The sequence below is a fragment of the Galleria mellonella genome, unplaced genomic scaffold, assembly GCF_026898425.1.
Source record: "Galleria mellonella isolate WM207_F2 unplaced genomic scaffold, CSIRO_AGI_GalMel_v1 utg28, whole genome shotgun sequence".
NCBI lineage: Eukaryota > Metazoa > Arthropoda > Insecta > Lepidoptera > Pyralidae > Galleria > Galleria mellonella.
Genome location: NW_026442064.1, coordinates 5,843,974 through 5,871,659, shown reverse-complemented (window position 1 = coordinate 5,871,659; position 27,686 = coordinate 5,843,974). Strand labels below are relative to the sequence as shown.

At 32.2% G+C, this 27,686-nt stretch overlaps 1 protein-coding gene across 1 annotated transcript; it reads left to right on the top strand.

Moving 5' to 3' along the window:
• LOC113517237 (PAN2-PAN3 deadenylation complex subunit PAN3) lies at positions 1 to 27,686 on the top strand. The gene is made up of 16 exons (XM_026901847.3): positions 1 to 349; positions 439 to 538; positions 612 to 698; positions 1,139 to 1,258; positions 1,463 to 1,550; positions 2,376 to 2,489; positions 6,040 to 6,138; positions 15,545 to 15,784; positions 17,224 to 17,378; positions 17,968 to 18,089; positions 19,185 to 19,287; positions 20,008 to 20,144; positions 20,781 to 20,859; positions 21,608 to 21,723; positions 22,786 to 22,948; positions 23,861 to 27,686. Exons 2-16 carry the CDS (start codon positions 464 to 466, stop codon positions 23,975 to 23,977), a joined length of 1,815 nt encoding a protein of 604 aa, XP_026757648.2. The 5' UTR covers positions 1 to 349; positions 439 to 463; the 3' UTR covers positions 23,978 to 27,686.

Below are 27,686 nucleotides of genomic sequence, written 5' to 3'. Positions count from 1 at the left end.
TCTATATGTATTTCACTCACCTATTATTGTGTGTATTTGTCTTCGTGTCCCCATCCTCTGTTTTTTTTATTTAGAAATTTTAATGTATATGTACCTGTAAAGATTTCTTTTATTTACGTATGAATTGATCGACAAACGAACGAATGTTTAACATAATTTTTTTCTGACAATGAGCTTAGTATGTAAGCGAATTACATATTTGTGTAAGGCTTGATTGTCTGTCACGAAATTTATTTCTGTGGCCGAAAAGGAGTGAAAATGTTCGGCCCCGTTATTTTCTGTAATGTATAAGTTTCGAGTGGTAAGAGGGACCGATGAAGAAGATGGGATTTTAATGTAAATTCTACAGGTATATCGCCGCGTAAATTGATAATTTTTTTAAGACATTCATTATTTAGTGGTTTTTATTTTGTAATAAAATATGTTCTTTGACTTTAGGTGACCGTTTTGTGTACGAGCAACAATGGATCCATCAATATTTTTGCAATATTCCCCTCCAAATGGACTGCCTCAGGAGTCGAAATTAGTGACTTATATGGTAAGCAGATAAATAGCATAATAAATTTATGAATCTAAGTGAGTAGCTTGTATTAATCACTCTATTATTTCAGAATCGTTCGACATCTACTCCAAGTAGAACCTTAAACCAAGCGCTAGGCAAGCTTAATTTGGAGTCTTCCCCTACTGCCATCAAAAAGGTAAATGTCACATGTCATATATTATAATCAATGACTCAATTTATGTATATTTTTTCTATACAACTTAGAATGGTGAACAAGCTGACAGCCCACCTGATGGAAAGTGGTAACCGTCGCCTATAGACATGAGCAGTACAATGGATATAATAGAGTATACTGTTTCATCCATGATACCCCCCATGCGTTGCCATTCCTGAGGACTCAGGTGTTATTCCTCTGTACCTAGTAAATTCACACCATATCACACCCTTCAAACTGAAACACAGCCATGCAAACACAACTGCTTCACGGTTGAAACATGAATGGGACAGAGGTACTCAAGCAATCAACTTTTGTACAAAGTCTCCCTCTGGTGAAATATATATTTGACTCTAGATATTTGCTGAAATATTTTTTTTATACTTTTTGAGTTGTAATTTTAACAGACCTAAATTTTGCAGGTTTTCATAAGTGAGTTTGTGCCACTGAATTATTTTAGCCACACTAACATCCTTCCGGATTCTCCAGAGAGTTCCCCACCGTCAACATTAGCGTCGATTCCAAATACCCAAGTTCATCAGGTTTGTTTTTTCGTTGAATAACTTATGTAATGTTTTAATAAATAAATGGAAAATTAATTTCTAATTTTATAACTTATACTTTTAATCTTCTATTATCTAACTTAGTTTCTGTGTTTCATGCATATTAAAAAATATTTATGTACTTTTTGTTGATTGTGGGAATGTTTGTTTTTGTTGATACTAATTATTAATATTTGTTTGCAGGAGAATGTTGGAGGCACAACATATTTTTATTCAACTAACTCAGATAGTCTAAATACGACTGGAGGATTGAACTCTTCTGCTTCCATGGGTGTGTTGCATTTTTTAACCTATTACTTTGTTTAAAAATATGAAAAATATTTATATCTTATAAATTCAATATTTTGCTATGTCATTCTATATATATAGGAATTTAGAGAAATGAAGTGGGATTTAGACAAATTATTTTTGTAATTAAACAGCCACTTTATTGAAATTGAGATATAAAACTGAAAAACATATTGAATGATACAAAAATTGTATAACTTTTTAGTATCATATATGTATAAAATATGATCACTTATTCTAAAGATCATGACTTATGAACATGACCTGCCTAATTTAAATCAATGTCGGTTCAATGTCTCAACCTCACACAATCTCTCAGTATTTTAATCTGTGTTCTAAAATGGTAGTAGATTCTCTGTAATCTACATTTTAAAACCCATTTTCGTTCATGTGATATTTAGTATCTAAACAATTACCTTGCCATTCTTTTGTCATAAAATAGTTTAGAGATCTCGTAAATAGCCAAGTTTAACATTCTGTTTATCCTTGGATATCTATTAGACATTATTTGTATATTTTTTCCCTTACATACCCAAAGATTATCTGTATTTATTTAAAATATTTTAATAAATCATGAAATGAAGAATAGCTGCTAATTTTTTATAACTTCTATATGAAAAAGATCTCTGCAATATTCTATTTGAGAAAATGGATAATTCATATATAAACAGATAAATCATAAAAGAAAAAATATAAAGTGGCGTACATCAGTTTCAAATACTCTAGGTTTAGATGTAAGAAAAATAGTCACAGAAATAGAATGTTACTAGTGATGATTGTATATGATTAGCATTTACTTTATTTTTAGGTGGTAATGATGCATGTATGGGTGGCCACGGATCCAACGCGGGCTCGTCTCCCTACGCCTCACAAATATATACTGGGACTCCGACGCATATGGGGCCTATGTCATCCAAGCCAGGTAAGTTAATAACATTCATGATTTTTCTACTATAAATAAAAATATGGTAATAAGTCTTACATGTGATTTAGTATTATGCTAATGTGTATTTCTATTTTATGATGTTAGAATAATTTAATAATAGTATAGCAATATTTTTGAAATTGAGGTGATAAAATAGAATTTATACTAAGTACCTATATTATCGTATTCAACCTATAATTTATATTGCATACACTATATTTTTTTTTTGTTTTTAAGTATATTACTTCCTGGGAAATTAGATTTTTTTTTTAAAGTTATTACGAGATTTATTCATACGGCCTGAATTTATTCCGATCAACTGATATAGTGTAGCAACCGTCTTTATACATAACCAGATGTCGCAAGACAAAGTATAGGTATAATGTGACGCCCTTGGTTACATCTTGTTCATTACCATTTCTGAAGACTAAGTTGTTTTGCTACGTGGCAATTTCAGTAGAAGTCTGAAATGTGAACCTTATATTTGTAACCATTTGTATAACAACTGTATTTAAATGGTTATGATTTGCGATCAAGCATACGCGAATATTTAAAAAAAATTATCATTATTTATTTTTATCAATATCGTTAATTGATATAATTATTAATTTGCTTGGGCGCATTTTCAATATTTAGCGGTAAAATTATTATATTATTAATATTTGTCTGTTATTGGAGTATGTTATATAGCATATATATATATATATATATATATATATATATATATATATATATATATATATATAAAGTATATGTTAAAACAACTGAGCGGATCTGAAAAAAAATAACAAATTTGTGTATGTCTGTGTAACAACATAGTTTTTTACCAAACTGAATTATGATACTGAGTCTGCAGAAAATACGTTTGTTTAAATTCAATAAATATTTTTAACAATTAATAGTTGCTAATCATAATGAATGTGAAGCAGTTACCTCGTCAATAAGTTGCTGAATTACAATTTGCAACTTTTCCAAGGCTTTAAAACTAGTGGTTAATTAGTATAAACATCGTGCTATAATCGCATATTAGGTTGCGTGTAAAATAAACCTCGCTTCAGCGTTGTATTGCATTTTTATTGTTTATATTATTTGAATAACCAATCCGTCGCATTTAATTCACACGGTAAACATGGGGTATTCGCTGACAATGCAATGAAATGCACGTTCTATTATTGCTTTGATTTTTTTAATTACAAGCTAGATTTTTGTTTGGTTTTATCTAATCTGATGGTTTGTGATGATAAGATCTAGGAAGGACTGACTTTATCTAGAAAAAATTAAATTTGCATTCCACAAAAAAAAAGACTTGAATTGCAGTAAAACCAGTTTTTTTTACTTTAAAAATTTGACTACTGAACTAATTTTGACGAAATATCTGCCTACCCTAATGGGTGATAGACGTAAAAGATATGTATGTATGTAATTTTGTGGTATCAATCTGTAAATGTAAAAATATAAAATAGAATTTTTCAAATCGGTTTATAATTAACAGAGTTATAAGATAAACAAAAAAAAAATCCTGTTTAGAAGAGTTTTGGTGGAGATAGTTTAGGTAAACAAAAAAAAAAATACTGTTGAATTGAGAACTTCTTTTTTATGAAAGCGGTTGAAAATAGTATAGAAAGAAGATTGCGCCAATTTACGCCAATTTCTTAGACTATAGTTTCTAATTATATATTCATAAGTAAACGGGAAAGTTGAAAAATATATGTATGTTAACAGTAAACAAAAAAATTGCAGCTGCTTTTTTATTCGTTTAGTAATATTGCTGTATGCGAAACATAGATATTTCTCTAATTGTTAGAACTATGTGATTACCTATTTATTTAAATAGAATGGTAAACAAACTGACTATCCACCTGATGGAAAGTGGTAACACTGTGACGCCTATATCTCATGTTTCTAAGGACCATAGTGTTATGCATCTGAACTATGGAATTTCATTGTCATATCTCACTCTTCAAATCGAGACACGATCATCACAGATCAGGTGATTTTTGTAAAAAAAAACTCTTCCTCTGAATAAAAATGTTGGTTAAACTGCTGTTTCGAATTTCTTTCTATATTAAAATCAACTTAGCGAAGAGCTCAAGTTTGCTTAATATTTATTGTTGGTTTTATAATTTATTTCTAAAAGCGAATACTTGCAGATCAGCTTGTGCGAATGTTTTAAATTCTTTTGGATAAATAGAATCTAATTAATTTTTCATGATAACAAAATATACAGCATTTGAGCTGTCTTTAGAGCCAGTGTGGTGAATGTTAAAATTGATTTGTCTATTGCTATACTATTATATATTTAGCCAATTCAATTATGTTTTTCAAAAATAACGATTGGAATCCGAGCAAACAAGGGATCGACATATCGAGGAAAACCTATTATGAGTTGGGAGAAACAATTAACATTAACTAAACAATTACATTAATTAAGAAAACAATTTAATGCAGAATTAATGTATTTTAATGAAACCTTGTTATAATATAGGTTTAAGTTCACATTAAGCTTCATTTAACTCATATCTAACTGATAACTATTAATAGAAAATTTTATTAATAATGTTTAGTGTGCTATGTAAAAAATATGATCAACTGCGAATTGTATGTACTTATTTTCTGAAATTATTTCAAGCGAAATAATTTAGCATCGCAATTACATTAATTTAAACCTATTATCGCTATCTAAGTAGATCGTAAGCCAGAGTTTTTCATTAGTTAATTACCTGTGGCGGGGTCATATTATCATCAGAAGACAGTGGATGCAGGTGGCTTAGAAGCGTTCCTTATGACAATCAATAGGGGAGGCCTATGTTCAGCATTGGACACATAATAGCTGATATGATATGATAATAGCATCTGTGGCGGGGTGTGTGTGTTTTACTATTCAAAGGACTTATCATTCCAGAGTCAGGGGCACAAAATAACTTCAAACCAAAGTAGAATATAGTTCGTGAAAGATTTAATGGCGTATTCACAGATGCGTTTTAATATAAGTTTTACATGCATTATTTATCAGGGATTTTTAGTAGTTACATACATTAGACGCATAAATACTTCGATGCTCCTCTTTGTTATTTGATACGGGTGACGCGACATCTAGAATATGAGTTTATGTGAACGATGATGTCAGAATTAACACATTTATAAATTAATTAATATTTAATATTCAAAATTTAATTTTTAAAGCATAATTTTTGAGGGATTGGCAACAACGTCCTTTTTAAAACATAATAAACACCTAATTTCCGTCGTTGACCCCTCTGCCAAATGTGGTAACGACTGGCAAAACTCCCCCTTTATGGGGGGAGCATATGTTCAGCAGTGGACAGTTAACGGCTGATATGATAATGATGATTCATGTGTATATATATATAATTAAGTACCTGAACTCATTTAGAATATAAGGCATAATCGTTGTATTATTTATAAAACTGCAGTTTTCTATAGAGAATAGAAAATCATTGGTAAAAAGAAAATCGGTCCACAAACCACGCAGCACATGTATCGATATATATTTAAAATTATCAATTTCTTATCATTGTTTATACAGGTCTGGCTGCGTCATTTTATATGCCCGAAACCATAAGATCGGAGATTTATCAAAGAAACGAGGAAGTGTTTCTCCAAACTGATCTCCGTCAATATCCAGGTAAGTGCTATATTTAAGTTTTTATATTGTTTTACCTAGTTTACTATTATATTGTTCTTATGCACAGTACATTTTCAGTATTTAGTTTTTTTAAATGATTTAAATCCGTCAAAAAATCACCGTCTTTCTAAGGGTTTCTTAATTGATACTTCGAAACGTGCGCGCTCCCGTTGTACTTTATACAATGACGTCAAAAGTTATGCCTTACGCGACCTCATTTGCTCCTTCGCGTTTTTTATTTGTTTATTCCCTCAGGTTATTGAAACGACTGCATAGATTTTGATAAATGATTTAGGATTCTGAGTGACTGACTGACCCATATATCGATGCACAGCCAAAACCGCTAAATCATATATATTGTAATTTTGCAGATAAGTTCTTTATATAGCGTAGATGAAAAATAAGAAAGAAGTGATCTATTTCATTACTTTTTTTACGTGTCGAAACGATCGCTGAGAGTCAGCGTTCTCGGCATATAGAATACTTTTTGTTTCAAGAATCTATATTTCCACAAGAAAAATATATTTAATAATTAATATTTCGAATGTGAATGTTTACATATATTTATTAAAGGGCCGGCGATAGAAATTAGTTATCCTTACTGTGATAAAGTAAAGAGTATTATTTCCGTAGACAATTTCATAAACATTTTTATTAAATTAATTAATTATATGAATTTAAAATCTGTACATATAATAAAACTGTAGAGGTCAAATGTCTGTACATAGAATAAAAAACGCTAAAAACCGAATCAGGGGAATGTTTGACCTAAGGCAAAGAGCGAGACTCCCCCCCCCCCTCCTCGAATGGTAAACACCATAAAGGAACGGCACCCCAGTATGTGGCGTATCCGCTATTCTTGACCAAGGTAGCGGTTATGGTAACAGTGGAGCGGAGGGTAAGACGTTTTGCCTGTGTGCAAAGCTTCAAATTTCTCAGCGAGCTATGGAGAGGCCTGTACTCAAGACACAGTTTTTGCGTGACGTAATCCGTAACGAGGATATTCGTAAAAGAACCAAAGTCACTGATATAGCTCGAAGAATTATATTGTGAGGGGATAAAAAACATCGCTACTAAATCATTTTGAAAATTCCTATCATATATTATAGGAATTAGCAGCGAACTTTAAAAAAAAGGGCGAACACAAAAGATCATAGAAAGGTCGTAATGTCACAGGCTTTTTTGCCTGAAAAATGCCCCTCTTTCAATAATAAAATAGTGACTCAAGAATAAGCAAATTAAAGTGCCGATATTTTCATTATGCCATCACATTTTCTGGCTAGTCACAAAGCTCGAAGAACCAATAACCGATGGTGAAGAAAGGTCCTTGAGTGTCGACTCCGTACGTGCAATCACAGTGTAGGACGACCTCCCAATAGATGCATTGACGACTTCAAATGCATTGCAGGCGGTCGGTGAATGCAGGTGGTTTAGGACCATTCCTTATGGTAGTCTATGGGGAAGGCCAATTTACAGCAGTGGATAGATAATGGCTGAAATGATGACGAGTGTGCAGTACACTCTTATACTTACAAAATCCACGCGTACGAATTCGCTGGCTAAGGCTGGTGCAAATTATTTTAACCACAAAGTCAAGTACTTCATGAAATTCTCCCTTTCATATAAACGTGGTAATCCCATGCTATTAATAAAATTCCCCTTTGCTGGCCTAACCTTGACTGAAGAAATTCTATGCTTTACGCAGCGACTTCTGATCCATTAGAGATTCATTTCTACTTAAAATATTACCAATATTAATTCAAAGTAGAGGATAAGAACTAAACAACCTAATTTGCAATTTTCCATAATTTAAATTTGAAACCCGGGTTGTATATTGTGAAAAAATTAATTCTATTTAATAATTTTTCACGTAAAAACTACTAGATGGGTCTTGATGAAATTTTACAGTGTTATACGGCAGTAATATTAAAATGTGAAAATGAGTGAATTTATTTGTTTGTTACCATGTAGTGCCTTAGTGACTTAATCAGTCACTATGAAATTTGGTATATATGTATTATATGAAATGGAGAAGAATATAGGCTACTTATTATTCCGGTCAATAAGCAAGCTCCAATAATGCGACCGAAGTCACGGTAATAGCTAGTCGGCTGTAATAAACAAAGCTATAGTATTGGCCGCAATACATCTGTAATTGTTAAGTATGTCGACGAGAATCCTGCCGTCTAAGATCTATTTCGTACGCTGCATAAGCAGTTGGTTTCACAAAACGATGTATTGTGAAATCGTTTGTCCTACAAAGTTCTAAAAAGTCCGCGATTGCAAAACATTCAAACTAAATACTGTATTTACAATACATAGTTATGGTATTGGTAATATATGTATTACTTTTTTATGTAACTTAGAATATCATACAAGTTGATGGCCCATATGATGGAAAGTAGTAACAGTCGCCTATAAACATGAACAGTACCATAGATGTAATAGAAAATACCGTGTCGCCCATGATATCTCTCATGTGCTGCCATTCCTGAGCAATAAGGTATTATGTCTATGTACTTTTGCTATATAAAGTAATAGATAATCTTTGATTTTTACGGTAAATAGTTATGACATATGTGAATTTTTTTTTTTTATACAACTTAGAATGGCAAACAAGCTGACGGTCCACCTGATGGAAAGTGGTAACCGTCGCCTATAGGCGTGAGCAGTACCATGGACATAACAGAATATACTGTTTCGCCCAGTTAGTAGAACGCAAATAAGTGACCTAACGTTTATGTTTCTTTTATTGACATCTACTAAGGCAAGCTTTTTGGATTGCATATTGCCTCAAAACGCCTATCTCGGCTAGGGAATCCTTTATATTGGCGCTGTTGTTACGCCACTGAAAGCTATAATGGTATATTGCAGGCTATTTTACAACAATTGTATTGAAATTGAATCGAGAAACAAAAAAACATTGTTCCCTATTATTTTTTTTAATGTGGAAAGTCTAAAATAAAAATATTCATAAAGGTAACAATACCTTTGTTTGCAACTTGGCTTGCCGCCTTTTTTTTTTATATTTCTAGACCTAGATGCTAGTTTTCGCTCGTTATTTCGTACGCGTAGATTTCAGTAGTAGAAAAACCAATAAAATATACCATTGTTAGTACTTCCACGCGTCAAGATGAAACACCAGTTTTTTTTTAGTTAGACCTCCAGGAACACAACTGTGAAAATCGTATCTAATTTGGTGCAATAGTTTTTTGCGTGATGCCAGAACATACAAACAGACAGATAGAATTTCTATAATATAGTGGTTTGACATCTATTGATCTTATATTACCTATTATTTTCTTAAATATTTCCCATGTACAGACATCATCTAGTTACAAGTTATATTAGTAAGATTATTCTTTTTCGTTATTTTTTTTTTCAATTTATATATTAAATATATTTATTAAAGTTTAATGCATCTAGAAAGTGCAAATGGCGGACTTAACACATATGGCATTATATACCAGTCGAATGTAGACAAGAATAACAATGCACAGTATTAAATTAAAATAGTAATTAAAAAATAACACACACATATATATATATATATATATATATATATATATATATATATATATATATATTTTACGTTATACATATGTACTTATTTTACAAAATTAACTTATAATCTATACATATAATAAAACTGTAGAAATCGAATGTCTGTACATAAAAAAACACTAAACATCGATTCAGAGGAATGTTAGAAGTGAAATAGAACTCATCCAGATTTTTTCAAAATTTTTGGTTCACTATCTGTCTCTATCTATCTGTCTGATTATCTGTTTGTTTGCACGGGCTAATTTCCGAATTGCTGTGGGATAGTTAAAAAACTATAGTAACTTATACAGCTTAGTATACAACCTACATAAGTTATTTTGTCTTAAGGCAAAGAGTAAGAACGACACGTCATTATTTTGTTAATTTTGGTCTAATATTCCCAGACATAATAAATAGGTAGGTACATACATCGATACTAACTAAACAGGAATAACAAATACCGCGCGGACAAAGTCACGGGCATCAGCTAATAATAAATAGTATCAAACGAAATACTATTCAGATACAAGGGAAACTCCGGCATCAGACTAAGCAAAGTGTCTACATCATATTACGATTGTATGTATAATTTATAACTAAATATGTAACTTATAAAAGAACGTTCAACAAAATGTAACATTATTATGAATAACTTGAAATTGAAAACTGAAGCGTCAAGTGACGTACTGTTTTATTGTTCTCCAGTCACAGATATATTTAAAAAAATATTAACGGAACAATGAAAGTAGACTTATTTATGCAGTCTTGTTTTTAACTACAATTGTGTGTGATGATCACAAAATTGTTGTGTTATATATAACATTTCTTTGGTTTTGGATAAATAAGTAATAACTATTTTGACTCATTCTATTACTGTTATATAATTATTTATATTGGCTTCACTGTGTATTTGCCATATATAAAAGAAAAATACCACTAACTGTTATGGCAAGTAATAATAAATTTAGGTGTTTTTTTTGTTGTAAAGGAAACAAAAATTTTACAAAAGATAAATAAATACTTATTACGTCTTACTCATAAATATTACAAGAATTTCCATCTAAAGATTTTTTTTATTTTCTACAAACCTTTATTTTTATTGCGTAATAACATTAGATTTTATTACTTACGATCGCATGGCTCAATAGAGTTTTCGGAAAAAATAGGCTATAGCCTATTACTCGCTGATAATATAGCTTTCTATAGATGAATCAATTTTTTAAATCTAAACGAATATTATAAAACAAAAGATTTGATTTTTTGTTTGTTTGGTTGTTAAGATTTAACTCAAAAACTTTCTAGCGTTCTAACGGTGAAAGATTTTAACAATTCTTTTACCTTTAGACCGCTACATCTTCACCAAGTAACATAGGCTATTTTATTATTATTTTAAATTAGAGATCCTTACCTAAACTGGAACAATGTAATCCATGGTATTAAAAAATTACCTATATAAATAATTGTTTTACGTGCGCTTCAAAAACTATTGATATAATATAAAATAGTGTTCTATATATTAATAGTACTTATGATTACTCACAAAAAAGTCCGCGATGTTATATGCCTAACTATTATAGTTAAGCCACAATAACAGTTTTTGTTTAAATTATTAAGTTAAAGTACGGATGGAATCGAATAGTGGTGATACTGGTATCATGATATTAATCCTTATTCATTTAAATGATTTGATAATTAAGGTTGATTATGTACGTGTATTTTAAATTCCACTTTAAAGTGTTCAGAATATACATTCCTTAAATAAGAAAAATGTCATGTTCTGAATAAACTGTCTTACGTTTAGTCTATTAATACAATACTCATATAGGTTATACTCGTTTACATTAAATAATAGATTTAAATATAAAAACTTTAATTATTAAGTATATTTTTTATATTAGAAATGCTTTATTAAGTAAAAATATAAATGCTTTTTACGGAATTATGATGTCCTCGGTTATTTTTTACAAATCGAACAACGATCGACAACTCGATCGAACAACTCTCCATCGACGGAAAGTACATCTCCATACCTTAAAGCCTCGCATATAATACGGTTTCAGAGATGTTTTTTTTTTCCAAGAACGCTCAGATTAAATGAGCGCACTGTCGAGATTATTCTAAGAAACCACAACTTGGGATTCTTCAAAAACGTGGAGTAGTGTTTATTCTAATATGCATAGAGCATTTAATGGATGATAACGGAATGATAATCCCGCCTGCGCTATCGGTATACGCGACAAGGTACCAATGAGGAATGATAGGCGAAAATAAAAGACAGGTCAGTTAGCTCATCGTAATGCATACATCTGAAATTTAGAAAATTTACATATTAGAGATTCGTATATTAAAGTGTATAAAGTAACTCGTAAAGTAAAAGAGCAGTAATTGCAGTAAAAATTACAGTTTTGTCAATTAATACCAGTTAACGAAAAAGTCAAAATGACCATATTAGTAACATTTTTTTTATTTGCATTTACAAGAAACTATCCAGCATACTAAAAAAATACAGAATGGCACGAATAAAAAGCTTTATCAACCATTGTCCAATAATTTGCATGGAAAGCGAACACATCGATATATTATTCCAAATTTAATAAACAATTTACCAAATGATATTAAAAATATATTCTTAAAAATTAAAAACCTGTAATTTTATCTTTAATAATCTATACTTATAATAAATCTGTAAAAAGTCATTTGTATATGAAAAATATTTCCAAAATAACTATCAGGGAGTGATTAGTGATTGATACTGATGCCAAAAATGCAATCAGTAAAATTTTTGTCTGTCTGTCTGTATGTTTGTTATAGAAACAAAAACTACTCGACGGATCTTAACGAAACCTAGTACAATTATTCTTTATACTCCTGGGCAGGTTATAGTATATTTTTTATCACGCTACAATCAATAGGGGCAGAGCAGTGAAGGGAAATGTTGGGAAAACGGGAGAAGTTATCTCAGTTTTAAGCTTCCGTCGCGGGTGCAGCCTTAATGGGCACTTTTTAAAATGTAAAAATGTCCACCCGTGCGACGCCGGGACGGGCCGCTAGTATAATATATAATATATATTTAAACGTCGTGCTACCTTCTTGTAGTTATTATTATTGTACTTGAGCTTAACCTTTAATTATAATCGCGCATTGTGTTCTGTAAATAAATTATGTGAAAGGTGAACCGGTATGTGCAAAAAGCAACCAGCTTTCTAGCATACTGATAACAAAATAACTATATTGTAAATTAATAATAAATAAATAAAAAAAATAATATATATAATTTATAATTAGTATGTTTTATTACGTACACAAGTCTGTAATGCATAGATTTAATTCAGGTTTCAAATGTCCGCCTATAACTACTTCTTCTTTTCATTTAAGAGTTTCCTCATGTCAGTGCAACTATCCTTGATCTCCCTATACGACAGGATATCTAGTTTTTCTTTTATCTGTAACATGTAGTTAGTGGGCAAAAGAGGAAGAGGAAGACCTAGGGTCTTCCTCTTCCTCTTTTGCCCTCTATTTTTCCTTCTACTATGCTCTTAAAAAAATCGTCATGTCGTATAAGGTGGCCCAACATTTTGCCTCTTCTATTCTCTATTATTTTAATTAATGTTCTTTTCTCGTTCACTCTTTTCAGGAGTTCCTCATTCGTTAGTTACTTACTATAACTACTTAGACCGTAGAAATTATTGACTCGTCCAATAATTTGTATAAGTAAAGCAACAGGGTAACGAGTGCTATTTTTTACAATTGTGAATTTAGCTAGGATTAAACGCAATTTTATTTGATCAGTCCATGAACAACCGATCGTCAATAATCATTACTCAAATAGTCTTTAATAACAATAAATCTCTTTATAACTTATACAGCACTGCATACGCATGCACAAATATGAATATTCGTGTAGAAGTATGTATGAAGACATCTGTGATTATATGCAAGTTAACTTTATTGGAAATGATTTTCTGTTTTGACTGACGATGATATACATCTATATCTATACGTATAATAAAACTGTACAGGTCGAATGTCTGTACATAGAAAAAAAAAACGCTAAAAATCAGGAGCATATTAGAAGTGAAATAGAGCACCATCCAGATTTTTTTCTTATTTTATGTTTCTCTATCTGTTTTTCTGTTTGTACGGGCTAATCTCCGAAACTGTTGGACCGATTCAAATGAAATTTTGCATGGTGGTGTTACCTTATATCGACGGTCAACATTTTAGATACTTTTAATCACGGAAAATTGAAGAGTTCCAGTGGGATAGTTAGAAAACTGTAGTAATTTATACAGCTTAGTTCATAACCTACTTAATTAGTCATTTTGACCTAAAGCAAAGAATGAGAACGATACGTCAATAGTTAATTTTGGTCCAGTATTCCCAGACATAATAAATAGGTACATACATCGATACATATTAAACAAGAATAACAAATACCACGCGGATAAAGTCGCAGGAATCAGCTAGTTACTTAAAAATGACAGAATATTCATCGTGCCTCTGCTCAAACTGTTTATAACTATTTCTCTCCATCTACGATTAATAATATAAGGTTACCTGGAAGGGATCAGTTTCAGCGATAAGCCGCCCATTGTTTTATCATGATTCTCATTTCTTGTAATCGTTTTTTTTATGGGTGAAAATGGAATGGTAACCCCGCCTGTGCTAACGGAATACGCTGGCGGAGCACCAGTGAAGGGTGATAGATGATAATGAAAGCAGGTCAGTTAGCCCATCATGATGAATTCATCAGGAATTAATCATGATAGTTTCCAGGGAGAACCGCGAGGAGGTCGACCTGGTTGGATATATTGCTAGCAATGGGATTCTCAGCCTCCATTACTAACAATCCCTTTCCCCCTTCTTGTAATCGTTCGTGTCTATAATAAGTTTACTATTGTTATATTATATGGAAGTAACAATAAAGAGTAAATATCTATTATTTTAGTTTTAGCAGGAATTGGTACTAAACCATAGTCATGAGACGGTTAACATAAAATGTTAATGTTTGTTTTAGTTTGTTAAGAGCTAACTTTATATCACTGTTGGTAGCGAATAAACAAGTATCGTTTGCAATTTAGTATACCTCGTTTAGACTTAATTGAATTTGAAACATTGTTAACATATAGTATGTAATGCAGTGGCTCAAGTTCCGATCCCTGGGCTGTTTCCGTCTCAATCCAAACTTTGTCACTTTAACGTAATAAGCTCTTTTTCATAGATAATCTTTAATCCATTCTAAAAAAAGTTGACCTTGAATTCTGTATTCTAGACTGCCTATCAGCTTACCAGGACAAAGCATATCGAAGGTTTTACTATAGTCAGTGAACTCTACAAGTATATGTTGTCTATTATTGAGATGTTTGTTCATTTTATTAGGGAAATAACATAATAATTATGTGATTTAGTTTCCAGTTTGAAAGCCATGTTGTTTTTTGATATAATATTTTTTTTTATAGACGTAATGTTTTTAAATGATGATAATGGAATGATAACCCCGTCTGCGCTAACGGTATATGTTGGCGGGGTACCAGTTAGGAATGATAGGTGAGAATGAAAAGGCAGGTCAGTTAGCCTCAACGATAAATTCGTCTAGAATGGAACACGATGTTTTCCAGAGAGACCCGTGAGAAGGTCGACCTGACACGGTGTATTGCTAGCATTGAGGGCTATTAATCCCCATTATTAACAACCAAACTATGTAAATTAAATTGTATACGTATTTTTCAAGAACTTGGTAGTACTAGTAGGGTTTGCCCTTATCCTAAAACGGGCACTAGACAATTCGGTAATGGGCGTTGTTTATGACAAGCCTTATAAAGTCAACATAAAATGCAATGTTCTGTATTTCAACCTCCTTTAGATTTGCCTGAGAATGTTGAGATGTATTCGGAGCTGACGCCGCTGGAGTCGGCGGCACCTCATTCCATGGCGACGTCGTTCCGCGCCGCGCACCGGCACAGCGGCGATCAGTACGCGCTGAGGCGTCTCCACTCATACTCGGGGGTTGCCACTAAGCGCCTTGAGATGTGGAAGCAGATCGACCACCCGAACATCGTGAGACTCCACGATTACTTCACCACAAACTCGTTTGGTGATCACTGTGAGTATTCATCATTATCTTTACTGATTAAATTATTATTTTTATTGCTTGTTTATGGATTTGTTACCTCTTAGCACCTTAAAGGCTCTACGAGATGTACATATATTTACCCCAATCAATCATCATATCTTTGTCACACGGATAAAGTCGCTGGTAAAAAATAATCTTCAATATCAACGTCCCTTTTCTCTCTCTCTCTGTCTCTCTCTAGATTTTTGAAATGAAAGTGAAATGATAACCCTACCTACGTTTTTCGGTATACACTGGCGATATACCAGTGAGGGATGATAGGTAAAAATAAAATCAAATCAGTTAACCCATCGTAAAGAATTCACCAAGAGTTAACCACGATGGTTTCTAGAAAAGACCGCCTATAGTTCTTCTTGATAGGCCATATTATTAACAGTGGGGCTGTTAAACTCTATTACCATTCTGTTCCTCCTGGCGAGGAGGATATTAGTTTGCTATGTATTTCTATGCAAGCAGACGGAATGAAAAGGTATCAAACAAACTGATGACCTACCTAATGGAAAGTCAACTATCATCTATAGGCTGTATATAAATAGCATCATGAAGTACAAAGAATAAACTGTGACATCTATAATCATACAGAATTGTGAGTGTACGCTACCAGAATCAATGAAAAGAACCGAATTATTTAGTTAACTTTTTTGCTATTGTTGAATATCAAACGAACTGACAAATGACCCTAATACTATTATGATTGTCCTAAAATATAATGTGCCTTCTTCAACAACCTAAAATGCCCTTAACGCCAGAGATTGCCTTCTTTATTTACCCTTTGTACTGCTCAAAATAACATGTGCTATGGCACACTGACTCTGGGTTCAAATTATTTAAAATTCACGTGAACTAAATCACATACACAACAAACAGAACAATCATATCTTATAGAAATGGGTAAACTCTATTGTAATCTAAAGATAGTCTTACTGATAAGGACGTGTCGAAAAAGATGGCCCCCCACCTTTTTCGACACAATTTTCTATAATTTTATCTAAAAGATCTATGTATGTAAATTTTTCTATTGTAAAATGCAAGAATATTTAATTGTGTTACCTCATCAGCAATACTGGCCTTGGGGTGGAGGAGGGGGTTGAGATGCATTCTGGGCCGCCGAGATCTAAAGGAATGTTATAGGATCAATAGGGTCAGGTGTCTTGCATTAATCAGGTGGCCTATTCTTTAAAAAAATCTGTTATCAATACAATAGGCGATGAAGAATGATAAAAACCTGAAAATTTATGCACACCTGTGTGTTACACAAGCGCTTGACGTGTTCATAAAGGAATAAAAATCGAATGTGGATGAAAAAAATCGTTTGGAATGAATAGGTATCCCAAGTGATCTGGCACCACGTGTCATCGTTAAGATTGACTCTGTTTGTGGGTCATATAAAAACCTTTGTTATTTTGCAGCGATGGTACTTGTGTACGATTATCACCCGGCGTGCGAAACGCTGATGAACAAGTACTTGGCGGGCGGTGGCTCAAATTCAGTTACCGACGCCAACGGAGCCTTCCACGATCCGTTCTCGTCGGACCCGGACGCGCCGCGGCCGTACACTCACCAGGTAAGATTTTTTCATATAACAGGAAATGGGAAACTAACTAAGAGCACATCTGATGGAAAATGGCAACTATTACCTATCAATTATTGACAATGTTGCTGTAGTTTTTGTATATTTTGTGTCTCCTTCACTTATATTATATTTGCGCATACTTTAGTGGCTGCCAAATTACTATTTAAGTATATAATTATGTATTGTTCTAGCTGTTTGTTTGCCTTAAATAAATCAAAAGCATCATCATCATATCAGCCATTATTTGTCCACTGCTGAACATAGGCCATAGAACAAAAGTACCATAGATAGTACAAAATGCATTGACGCCTATAGTTATTCCAGCAGGCAAAGGTGTTATGCTTCTGTACCTTGTAATTTTATTGTCATATGCCATATTGCAATAAACATAGCAACGGCAGTAATACGACTGGTACAGAGTTATCCATTCAGATGACATTTGTACAAAGTGATAATTAAGTCTGATAATTAAGTCATTTATGTCATGATTATATGATAGTGATTCAACAATATACATTCAAATTAAAAATAATATTCAATTCTTTAATTGAAATAAATAATATTCATTCTTTTGTTTTAGAAAAACGCTATGCTACGAGCTGTAGCATGCGGCGCTTTATTACCAGAAGCCGTCCTGTGGAGCTTGTTGGTGCAGCTGACTGCAGCTCTGCGTGCTATACATACAGCAGGACTGGCTTGCAGGTATGAAAGTCATCTTGTTATTAAATCTTAATCTCACCAATATTATTATAAACTATATTTCGTCACCGCGTGAATTGAGATAAAATCCTAAATAAATAGGACTTGAAGTTGTGTTTTTAGTTGCGAATTTTTTCTCTGTGGTTATTAATGTTAAGTGTCATATTTATTATTATTTTTATGTCAGCCGTTAACTGTCCATACCCCATAAAGGGAGTTTGCCAGTAGTTGCCATGCTTGGCTGACGGGTTAGAAACCATAGGCTTTGGTGATGTTTTAAGAGACGATGCTGCCCATTCCTCAACCATTAAATTCTCTTAGTCGTCTCTGACATCCACGTAAAAGAAAGGGGTGGCCCATTCTTTTTAACAACCACGTATATAACCATGTATTCGAGTTGATGAAGAAGAAAGTATTTATTGCAATAAAACTTACAAAGGCGCGTCAGTAGTATTAGGCGGGGGCAATAAAAAAAAGGGACGAGAAAAATATATATATATAAAATAATTTAGTGTAGGAAAAGGAGATAATTGATTAATAAATGAATGCCATGATAACAATGCATAATATTATCACACTTTAAAGATGATGATAAATGTATTTTTGGGACAAATAGGGTCTCATAATAGACTGGCAATAAACAGTCAATTTCTTACAACTTGAATACAATATTTACAAACTACAGATATTGCTTAGAAATTTCTAGATTTAATATTTGATTTATAGTATATTTGATTTATATATATATATATATATATATATATATATATATATATATATATATATATATTATCAATTAAAGTTTCCATTAATTTATTATTATTATTTGTTTGTCATGATAAAAAGTAATCTATAACTTTCTCTGTCCCAAATACTGAGGCAACAAACAAACAAAACTTTCGCGTTTTAAATATTAATAAGGATTAAATTGATTTTATTCTACACTAAATATTTTTTTAAGTGATTTTATGTTTAAAATAAAATCTTTATACATTTCATTCACTTGTTATCTCTTCGAAGTATTTTAATATTTTAGTTTCCTTATTATTTAATCAATATTGAGGAAATAAGATATTAAACTAGAGTGTATATTGACAGAGCCCTGGACCCCACGAAGGTGGTGATGAACGGGTGTCGTGTCAGAGTCGCCTGGTGCGGCGTGGCTGACGCACTCCACACGAACACTAACGATGTCGCTCAGGTTAGTTAATGTTGTTTAGATTATTTATCTATTTATAACAGGAAAACAGACGCTTATTCACATAAAAATAATAACAAGATAACAATACAATCAAGTCAAGGTTAGTCATCAATAGACACTATTTTAATTTACAGTTCATAATTACACTGCACCGTTTAATCCCAGACTTAGCAGAGCATATACTATACAATTGAAACACATATTTAAATAGTTTTTTTGTGAATAAATACATACCTTACATTAAATGTTTGTATTAATGGAAATCGAATTCACGATCATTGGAAGGTGAAGCAGTATCACAATCCGCTACACCACCAAGTTTGTCATATCTAAATCAATTGTGTAAAGAAATTTATTAATTAGCTTAATGAGGAGTTTCTACTTTAGCGACATCAGTATTATTTTGTAATGGATGATAATGGAATGGAACCCCATCTATGCTAACAGAATACGCTGGCGGGGCACCAGTAAGGGATGATAGGTGAAAATAAAAAGGCAAGTAAGTCAGCCCATCATTATGAATACACCTGGATTTCAGCACGATGGTTTCCAGGGAGGGATCACGTAGAGGTCCACCTGATAGTGTATATTGCTAGCAATGTGACTGATGCATATTGCATTACTAACAATCCCTTCCCCTCGCATCATAGTACTGTTGATCAATACTATCACTACATTATTTTGCTGTAACTCATATAATGTATAAATTCTTTGTACCAGGCTCAACAAGAAGACTTGACCGCATTAGGGCGACTAGCGCTAGCGCTAGCTTGCCGAACCATTCACTGCGACAACTTGTCTGCCTGCATGGACCTCGTGGCGCGAACCTACTCGGCGGACCTCAAGAATCTGATACTGTAAGTTGAGATATTTTTATTACTAATTGTATCGGAGAGATTGCCATTGGCAGGGATAAAAAGTAACCCATGTCCTTCCCTACGCCATATGTATGTTATATAAATGCCAAATTTTATTATAATTGATTGAGCTCTTATAGGGCTAAGGGTGACTATTTCAAAGGGAAATGATGCATACAATTATTGTATCTAAAAAGATATTCTTGTATGAAATATCAAGCAATCTCTTAATAATTATTCCTTTTCATCCAAAGATCGTCTGGAAGAGATCGCTTTTAGCAATAAGGTCACCCATCGTTTTCTCAGTGTAATTTTTTTTTGTAATTGTTTATTTTATATCTATAATAAGCTCACTACTGTTGTCCTTTTTTTCATTTGTTTGGATAAACTAACAATGCCAAAATAAAGAATAATATAAAACATTAATAAAGGAAAGTGTTGGGTACAGTTGCCACCAACCTTTATTACAGTTTTCTTCCAAATATTCTATAAATAATCTAAACATTGAAAAAACGGTTTAGGAGGAAACAATAAGAATTCGTTCCGCTATTCAGAGAACAAATAACATACATTTTACTTAACCTCAGCTTTATAATACTAAAAAGGGCGAAACATCAAAATGATTACACTTAACAGATATTTGTTGTCGACGTCTACCGCTCGTCGCTCCGTCACAGATCTCATGCCCATGATCGGAGCGAGATTTTACACTCAGGTATGTCGTATTGTATTAGAATTTATATTGCATTATTGTATAATTATGTCAAAATAATAATATAATTATGCTATTTCACACATATAACAATGATATTTAAATAGTTCCAATGTTAAAAATTCTTAATTTTTAGAATCTGCGTATTTAGCTTAGGTTCAATTCTTAGGTTAATTTAAAAACTTATTTAATAGGAATGACATGTGAAAATTTCAGAAAACTCAGTTTAAAACTCCATCAAGAGCCAAAACTTTTTTATGCATCTTAAAATGGCAAACAAGATGAAGGTATACCTGATGGAAAATTGTAACCGTCGCCTACTGAAATGAACTGTACCACAGACATAATAAAGTATACTGTGTCGTATACATGATACCCTTTAAGCATTGTCATTCCTCAGGACTAAGGTTTTATGTCTTTGTGCTCTGTAATATCATTGCTATATCCCACTCTTCAGACAGAAACACAGCAAACACAACTGCTTCACGGCAGAAATACGACTGGGACAATGCTACCCAAGCAACGACTTTGGTACAAAGTTTCTCTCTGGTAAAACTTACTACTACACTTGCTGGAACTTTCATCATATGAAATGATTGTACATTATAGATACCCTGATAGAGTAATATCGGCCTTCTTTGGGGAGAGAGTCATCACATTCTGCAGTAGGATCATGATGCTAATTCTAATAAATGTTTTAATCTTGCCTTTTATTATATGATGCCTTAATTTATATAATTACTCGTATTAGGTGGAAGCGTTGGAACGTCGAGCTGACGCGTTCGAGGACCAACTGGCGCACGAGATTGACAACGGAAGGCTGCTCCGCATCCTTATCAAGCTGGGAGTCATTAACGAGCGCCCCGAGTGAGTTCAGATTCATCTATTATAGATTTATGTTCACGCCATCTCCCTTGTGATGTTGGTAGAATAAGAACGATAGGACCTATCGTTTGTAACATAATGTACATGCAAAAGTTTTGTTTTTCCACATCGATGGAATGGATTAGTAATTTATAAAGTTAACTGAGTAACCATTTTATTTTAATTTCTTATTGAAGCAAAAACTGTCAGTGTAAAAATAAGTTTTTGTGACATGTGTAATGTTAGTTCTTTTTTTTTTTAGATCTATTAGTATTCAATGTGTTTTCTTTTTACATTTTGTCACTGTGAATATGGTTTTGAAAATAAATGTAATTTTTTTAAATATTATACACAAAGATACTTATTATATGTTTCCTCAAATAATCAAGGTCTTCACCAAATGGCAAAATCAACCAGATTTTTATAATGTCTTTAAGGCATTATAAAAGGGCCAAATCAGTCGGAATTATTTATAGTAGAGTAAAATTTTTTTGTGCATAATAGAAGTATACATTTAAATGTCTAGTAAGTGATAACAATCACCATTATTAACATAATCGTATTTAAATTTTTATGTGCTTTAAAAAAAAATATTCGTGTTGTGATATCTTTATTTTATACTGTTTATATATAATATTATTTAAAATACTTGTATGGTGGGTGTTGTTCTGCTGCCTATATAATAAGCTTTTTATTATTTAAACATACGACCAGTTTCCAATCTTCATTCTCAGCTGTATTTAAATAGGGTTTCAAATAGGTTGTGTTACGAAATCAAGATCATTTATTCATATAGATTACTTTGAGTCATTTGGGATGAGATAAAATTGGGTTCTATGTTAGCTTTTTGGCTATTAAAGCTGCCGTTTCATTTGTTTTAGTATTCTATCATCAAATTAGCCTTTAACTGTCCACTGTTGTACATTAACCTCCCTCTTAGGTGCTACATATCAATTTTTCCATTTGTATGCATATGTAGTTTAGTTACAATAAATATAATACCTTAGAATGAGAAGGACACAAGTGAAATTAGTCTGCTGAATTTGGATTTGTATGTGCTTACAGATTGAACATGGACGCATCCTGGTCAGAGACCGGAGACCGCTACATGTTGAAACTGTTCCGGGACTATCTGTTCCACTCAGTGTCTCCAGACGGTCGGCCATGGCTGGACCAAGCCCATTTAGCGTATTGTCTCAACCAACTCGATGGAGGAACGTCTGCTAGGGTATGTAATGTTATTCATAATTATCTATAAAAATACTGTATTCTCCGAAATGAATTCAGATAAATGTGCAATATGTGTTAATCCACTCTATGGTCCTGTAACCAATTTCATTCATATCTATTCAGTTGTTAAAATGTAATGTAATAACGAACAAATAAACACACAGATGTCTTTACAAATGTTCACATTTATAATGTTAGTACGTTCTTCACACTCATGTAATAGACAGAATTGACAACCTCCATGGTGCAGTGGTAGGCACATTGAATAGAATAGAATAAAATAAATGTTTATTGAGAGCTGTACATTATAATAAATCGTAAGATGTTCATAACGTTTTAAAGGAAATTTACACAGCTCGCTCATATAATACATCGGGCATACAATACAATTACATATCATTAATTATTTTATGGTTAAACAATCAAGTCTGCATTAAAGTTCAGATCAGAATAAAATACAACAATCAACAAGAACAAATTCACACATGCTCATAATTACAATATATTTATGATTATTTTATATATTATTTAAATTGTAAATATATCAAGAAGCAAAAAATTCATTCAAATTGTAAAAAGTATTTTTAAGTAATCATTTTTTATTAATAATCTCATTTCCAAAAAAGGTTCTGGACCGGATTTGTTTCACAATAAGGTCGATGTAGGAAATGCGAATTTTTTAAATTCGCTTGATGTGCTGCGTTGAGCCTCCATATATTCATTGCCTGGGTCTCTATAATACAAGGAAGCTTAAGGGATATATATATATATATATATATATATATATATATATATATATATATATATATATATATATATATATATTCACGTGTTTATATTTCTCTTATTATTATTATTATTTTCATAACTCGTTTCATTTCTCTATATGTTGTAATGTTTGTTGCACCAGGTGGAGTTAATGTCTCGTGACGAGCAGAGCGTCCTCGTAGTATCGTACGCGGAACTGAAGCACTGCCTCGAGCAAGCCTTCGACGAGGTGATGCAGGCAGCCGTCTCGCCGCCGTAAACAGCAACATTCGCCGTTTATAAATCGATAAATACGCGCCTGTTTCTGAATTGACAATTTCTTTAAATTATTTTTTATTTTTGCTGAGTGGTATAGTTCATGTTTTCAGTGATATGTGTGGTTAAGCTAATTGGGCCATATTGGGTTGATTTTTTTTTGGAAAATGACATCCTACTCCACTTTAGAACCTCTATTTTACCTGAATGCAGTGGCCGTAAATAAAACTGTACACTGTTTTTTTAGTCTATACTGGACTATGCATATTATCATTCTGGTAGACTGTGGTATTAAAATATTAAATCTACCCTGATCCTCTTACTTTTTGTATGGAAACAAAAGCAAAGGTAGATTAGAACTAGCTGAATCATAGAACTATACTACCAGTAGAACAGAATTCGTTTAGTTCACTCTAGTTATAATAAAAGAACTAATTGTTCGAAATTTTAATTCTTAAATATATATATACATATATATGTATATGTATAGAAGTGTTACAATGGCATAGTACAGAAAAGATATCGCCTTAGTGTGTCCGCAACGACAGGATCTAACACAAATTAATGTATTTCGTTATTTTTATTTTTACATTTGGTCGCTGCGGACCTTTATACAAACTTGTATTCAAATTTCTTAATTTAAATTAGTTTAAAATGTTCACTGTCTAATCTGTATTCATCATTACAAGTCGTTTGACAAGGCAACAATACTCCGACAAGAGAATACATAATCACATCATAAGACAACACTTCTAGTTTTTTGTATTTTGCATTAAGCGAGTTGACATCATTAGTACATAAAATAGCAATAGAAATTATAAGATTTACTAGTTTAATAGGTATCGGCAAACTATTACGGTGTACTGATATACATATTTATGTTGTCAAAGGTGCAATGTAAACTTATGTTTAAATGCGTGTGTGAAATGCGTTCGCAACTTGTTTTAAATAATTCGATATTCCGGTCGAATTAAAACGATATAGGTTTAATAAGTCAATGCAACAGTATTTTTTATTTATTTTTGAAATACGAATAATGTATGCAAGTATTGTCTGTTCAGAAAACTGGTTTTTATCATACAGCAACAAAGGCATCTCTGCCACTATGTTGCTATTACCCCATGTTACTCACCTTACCATGAACATAATATCTCCCAAAACTTGTTATTGTAAAAAAATCTTTTCATTGTTGGCAAATCAATGGCATTTTTGTCTATCGAATTATAAGATAGATTATTTTCCGTTACATTATTATCAGTCTGTAGACAAAATGGCATTCTATTATTGAATACAGTTGTATTTTTTTCTTTTTCTGTACACAAAATTGGGAATTTCCTTTATACTATGAGAGTAGAGAGGGCAGTGTTCTCGTATTGTCGTTATGCCACAAGTAGTATACAAACATACGCCTAACCTAATAGTAATTAGCTCATATCAATTTTTACGTTAACACGATTTTTAGACATTTAAACATTCCAAATTTTGACATCTACTTGTCTTTAGTTAAATTTATTAGTTGTCCTTTTAGTTCTCATTTTTCGTATTAATCTCGCACTAATTTATGATTATTTTGAAATATCGCAAATTAGTTTCTAATTACGTCTATACGTTTACTTACTTTTTACGTACTATAGAATCATATGGTACTTATATCTTTACCTTTACTTTATCTTTATTTATTTTATGCCCATTTATTAATATTTTAATTTGACAGGAAATCACTAGCCCAAACAAAAGCAGTACGTGCAATTGGGTTGATTCATAAAATTAAGATTTGTTAACCGTGATGTATCTTTATTACGTGTTGAATACTAAAAATATTAAATAGTAGTAAAGGTTTCCTGAAGAAATTGTATACGACAATGTTCCGTTAGAAACACCGAGAATGCTCGTCCGCTCGATCCTCTTAGTATTACAATGCATCTCCATATTGTACAGTAAACGCTCTGAAGCTGTCAAATCTGTTTAAAGCTTCAATCTTGAACCGCTGAGTGTTCACAGCTTTTCCTGGGAATAATAATCTATTTTTATAAGCACAATATGTGCTTTGTAATTCAAAGACGGCAGATTAGGTATATATAAGATAGAATGGCGTAAAAAATAAGCGAGTTTCTCCTGTAAGGCCTTTGGTGTATTGCCACTGTGGATAGAGTTGCAAACTCAAGATTATATATGCAATCAATTTTATTTAGATTCATCCAAGTCTTGTTATTATTTAGAGTGAGTTTACATTTCATAAGACACGTCGAACTGATATGTAACGAGATCTCATTGTCTGGAAAGTCAGCCGTGTCCGTGGAACGCACTGAACGTTCACACCTTTTACAATAGTTCAATATTTTTTATATAGTGGGTTGTTTGAGTCGATGACGAAAATGAACCGGTTTATTGCCCACTTAAAGCTTTAAGTGTCCAATTATAGTTTTGTATAGCGCCTTATCAATGTACTGTAACGAACAGCCGCCTGAACAAATGCCACAAACATTCCAAAATAACAACAAATATAGCGATTAAACGACTTTTATTCAGCAATTGATGTGATGTATTGCGTCGCTACAACTGGAGCCTTGAACGTGGTAGTTGTCGACAGCAATACGCGACATCCCTAGTTGAATGCGCTCGCGACGAGCAAACGCTCAAATTGTCTTAATTTGCCGATACAATCAAATGGAAACGTTCGTTGTGTTGAGTATATACATAAGTCGCTAGCGTCAACAAGGGACCGTTCGTTTTCAAAATTGTGAACCAAATCACGTCACGTAGATCTGAATTTGTATATGAAGAGACACGCCGCGAGATGATCCATGTCATTGACTATGGATAATCCACATTCAATAATAATAAAATATAACGCCAACAAGTTACTCAATATACAAATGCAGTCGAAACGTGCCGGAAACCCTTATTTAAATTCTATGCCCTATATTTTAAAATTTTGTTTCTGTTTTCTTGCCAATGATAATCAGGTGCATCGATACCGCGCTGCGCCTGTTCCAATTGCATCCATATTCGTGCATTACCATAATTTTGTATTTTAATGTTCCGCAGATACAATAGTACGTGTTTATCTTCGGATAACTAAATTTTAAATTAGTTTAACATTTATTGTATACAAATATATTTTAAATACTTTTATTTAGTTTACTCTTATTCATGTAGAACATATATGACATTATTTTTACATGGCTGCTGTTTTTTGCGCCTTAGATATTTGTATTATCGACATTTACATCATTTTTAATTAGTACATTAGTACTTTTTATGCATGTTTATTATTTTATACAATTATCAGCATGCATTTTAAAAGAGCAAATTGATTTTTTTACTTTTACATTTAGTATTATAACCTCTGTGTAATCAGATATCCCATTATAAATGACACAATAAAAGACACTATGAATTTTGCCTCTTTAAATATAAATAGTGTAAAATAGAAGGTTGTGCCCAGTGAGCCAATTAGATGGATCACGTACTATTCATCTACGGAATCGTATTGCCCCAATACATTATTTACCGAGTTACCCTTCACAGGTACTGGATTACTTTATTTAGTTTTAATTTTATTTCTTATATTTATTTTTAAATAGATTTAAGTTTGAGCATGTTGCAAATTCCGATCTATGTCGCTCTGATGTTCTACTGAACATGAAAAGGAAATATTTTGAGATAATTATAAGTGTATATTTTTTTTTAATAAATACATTTTAAATTCA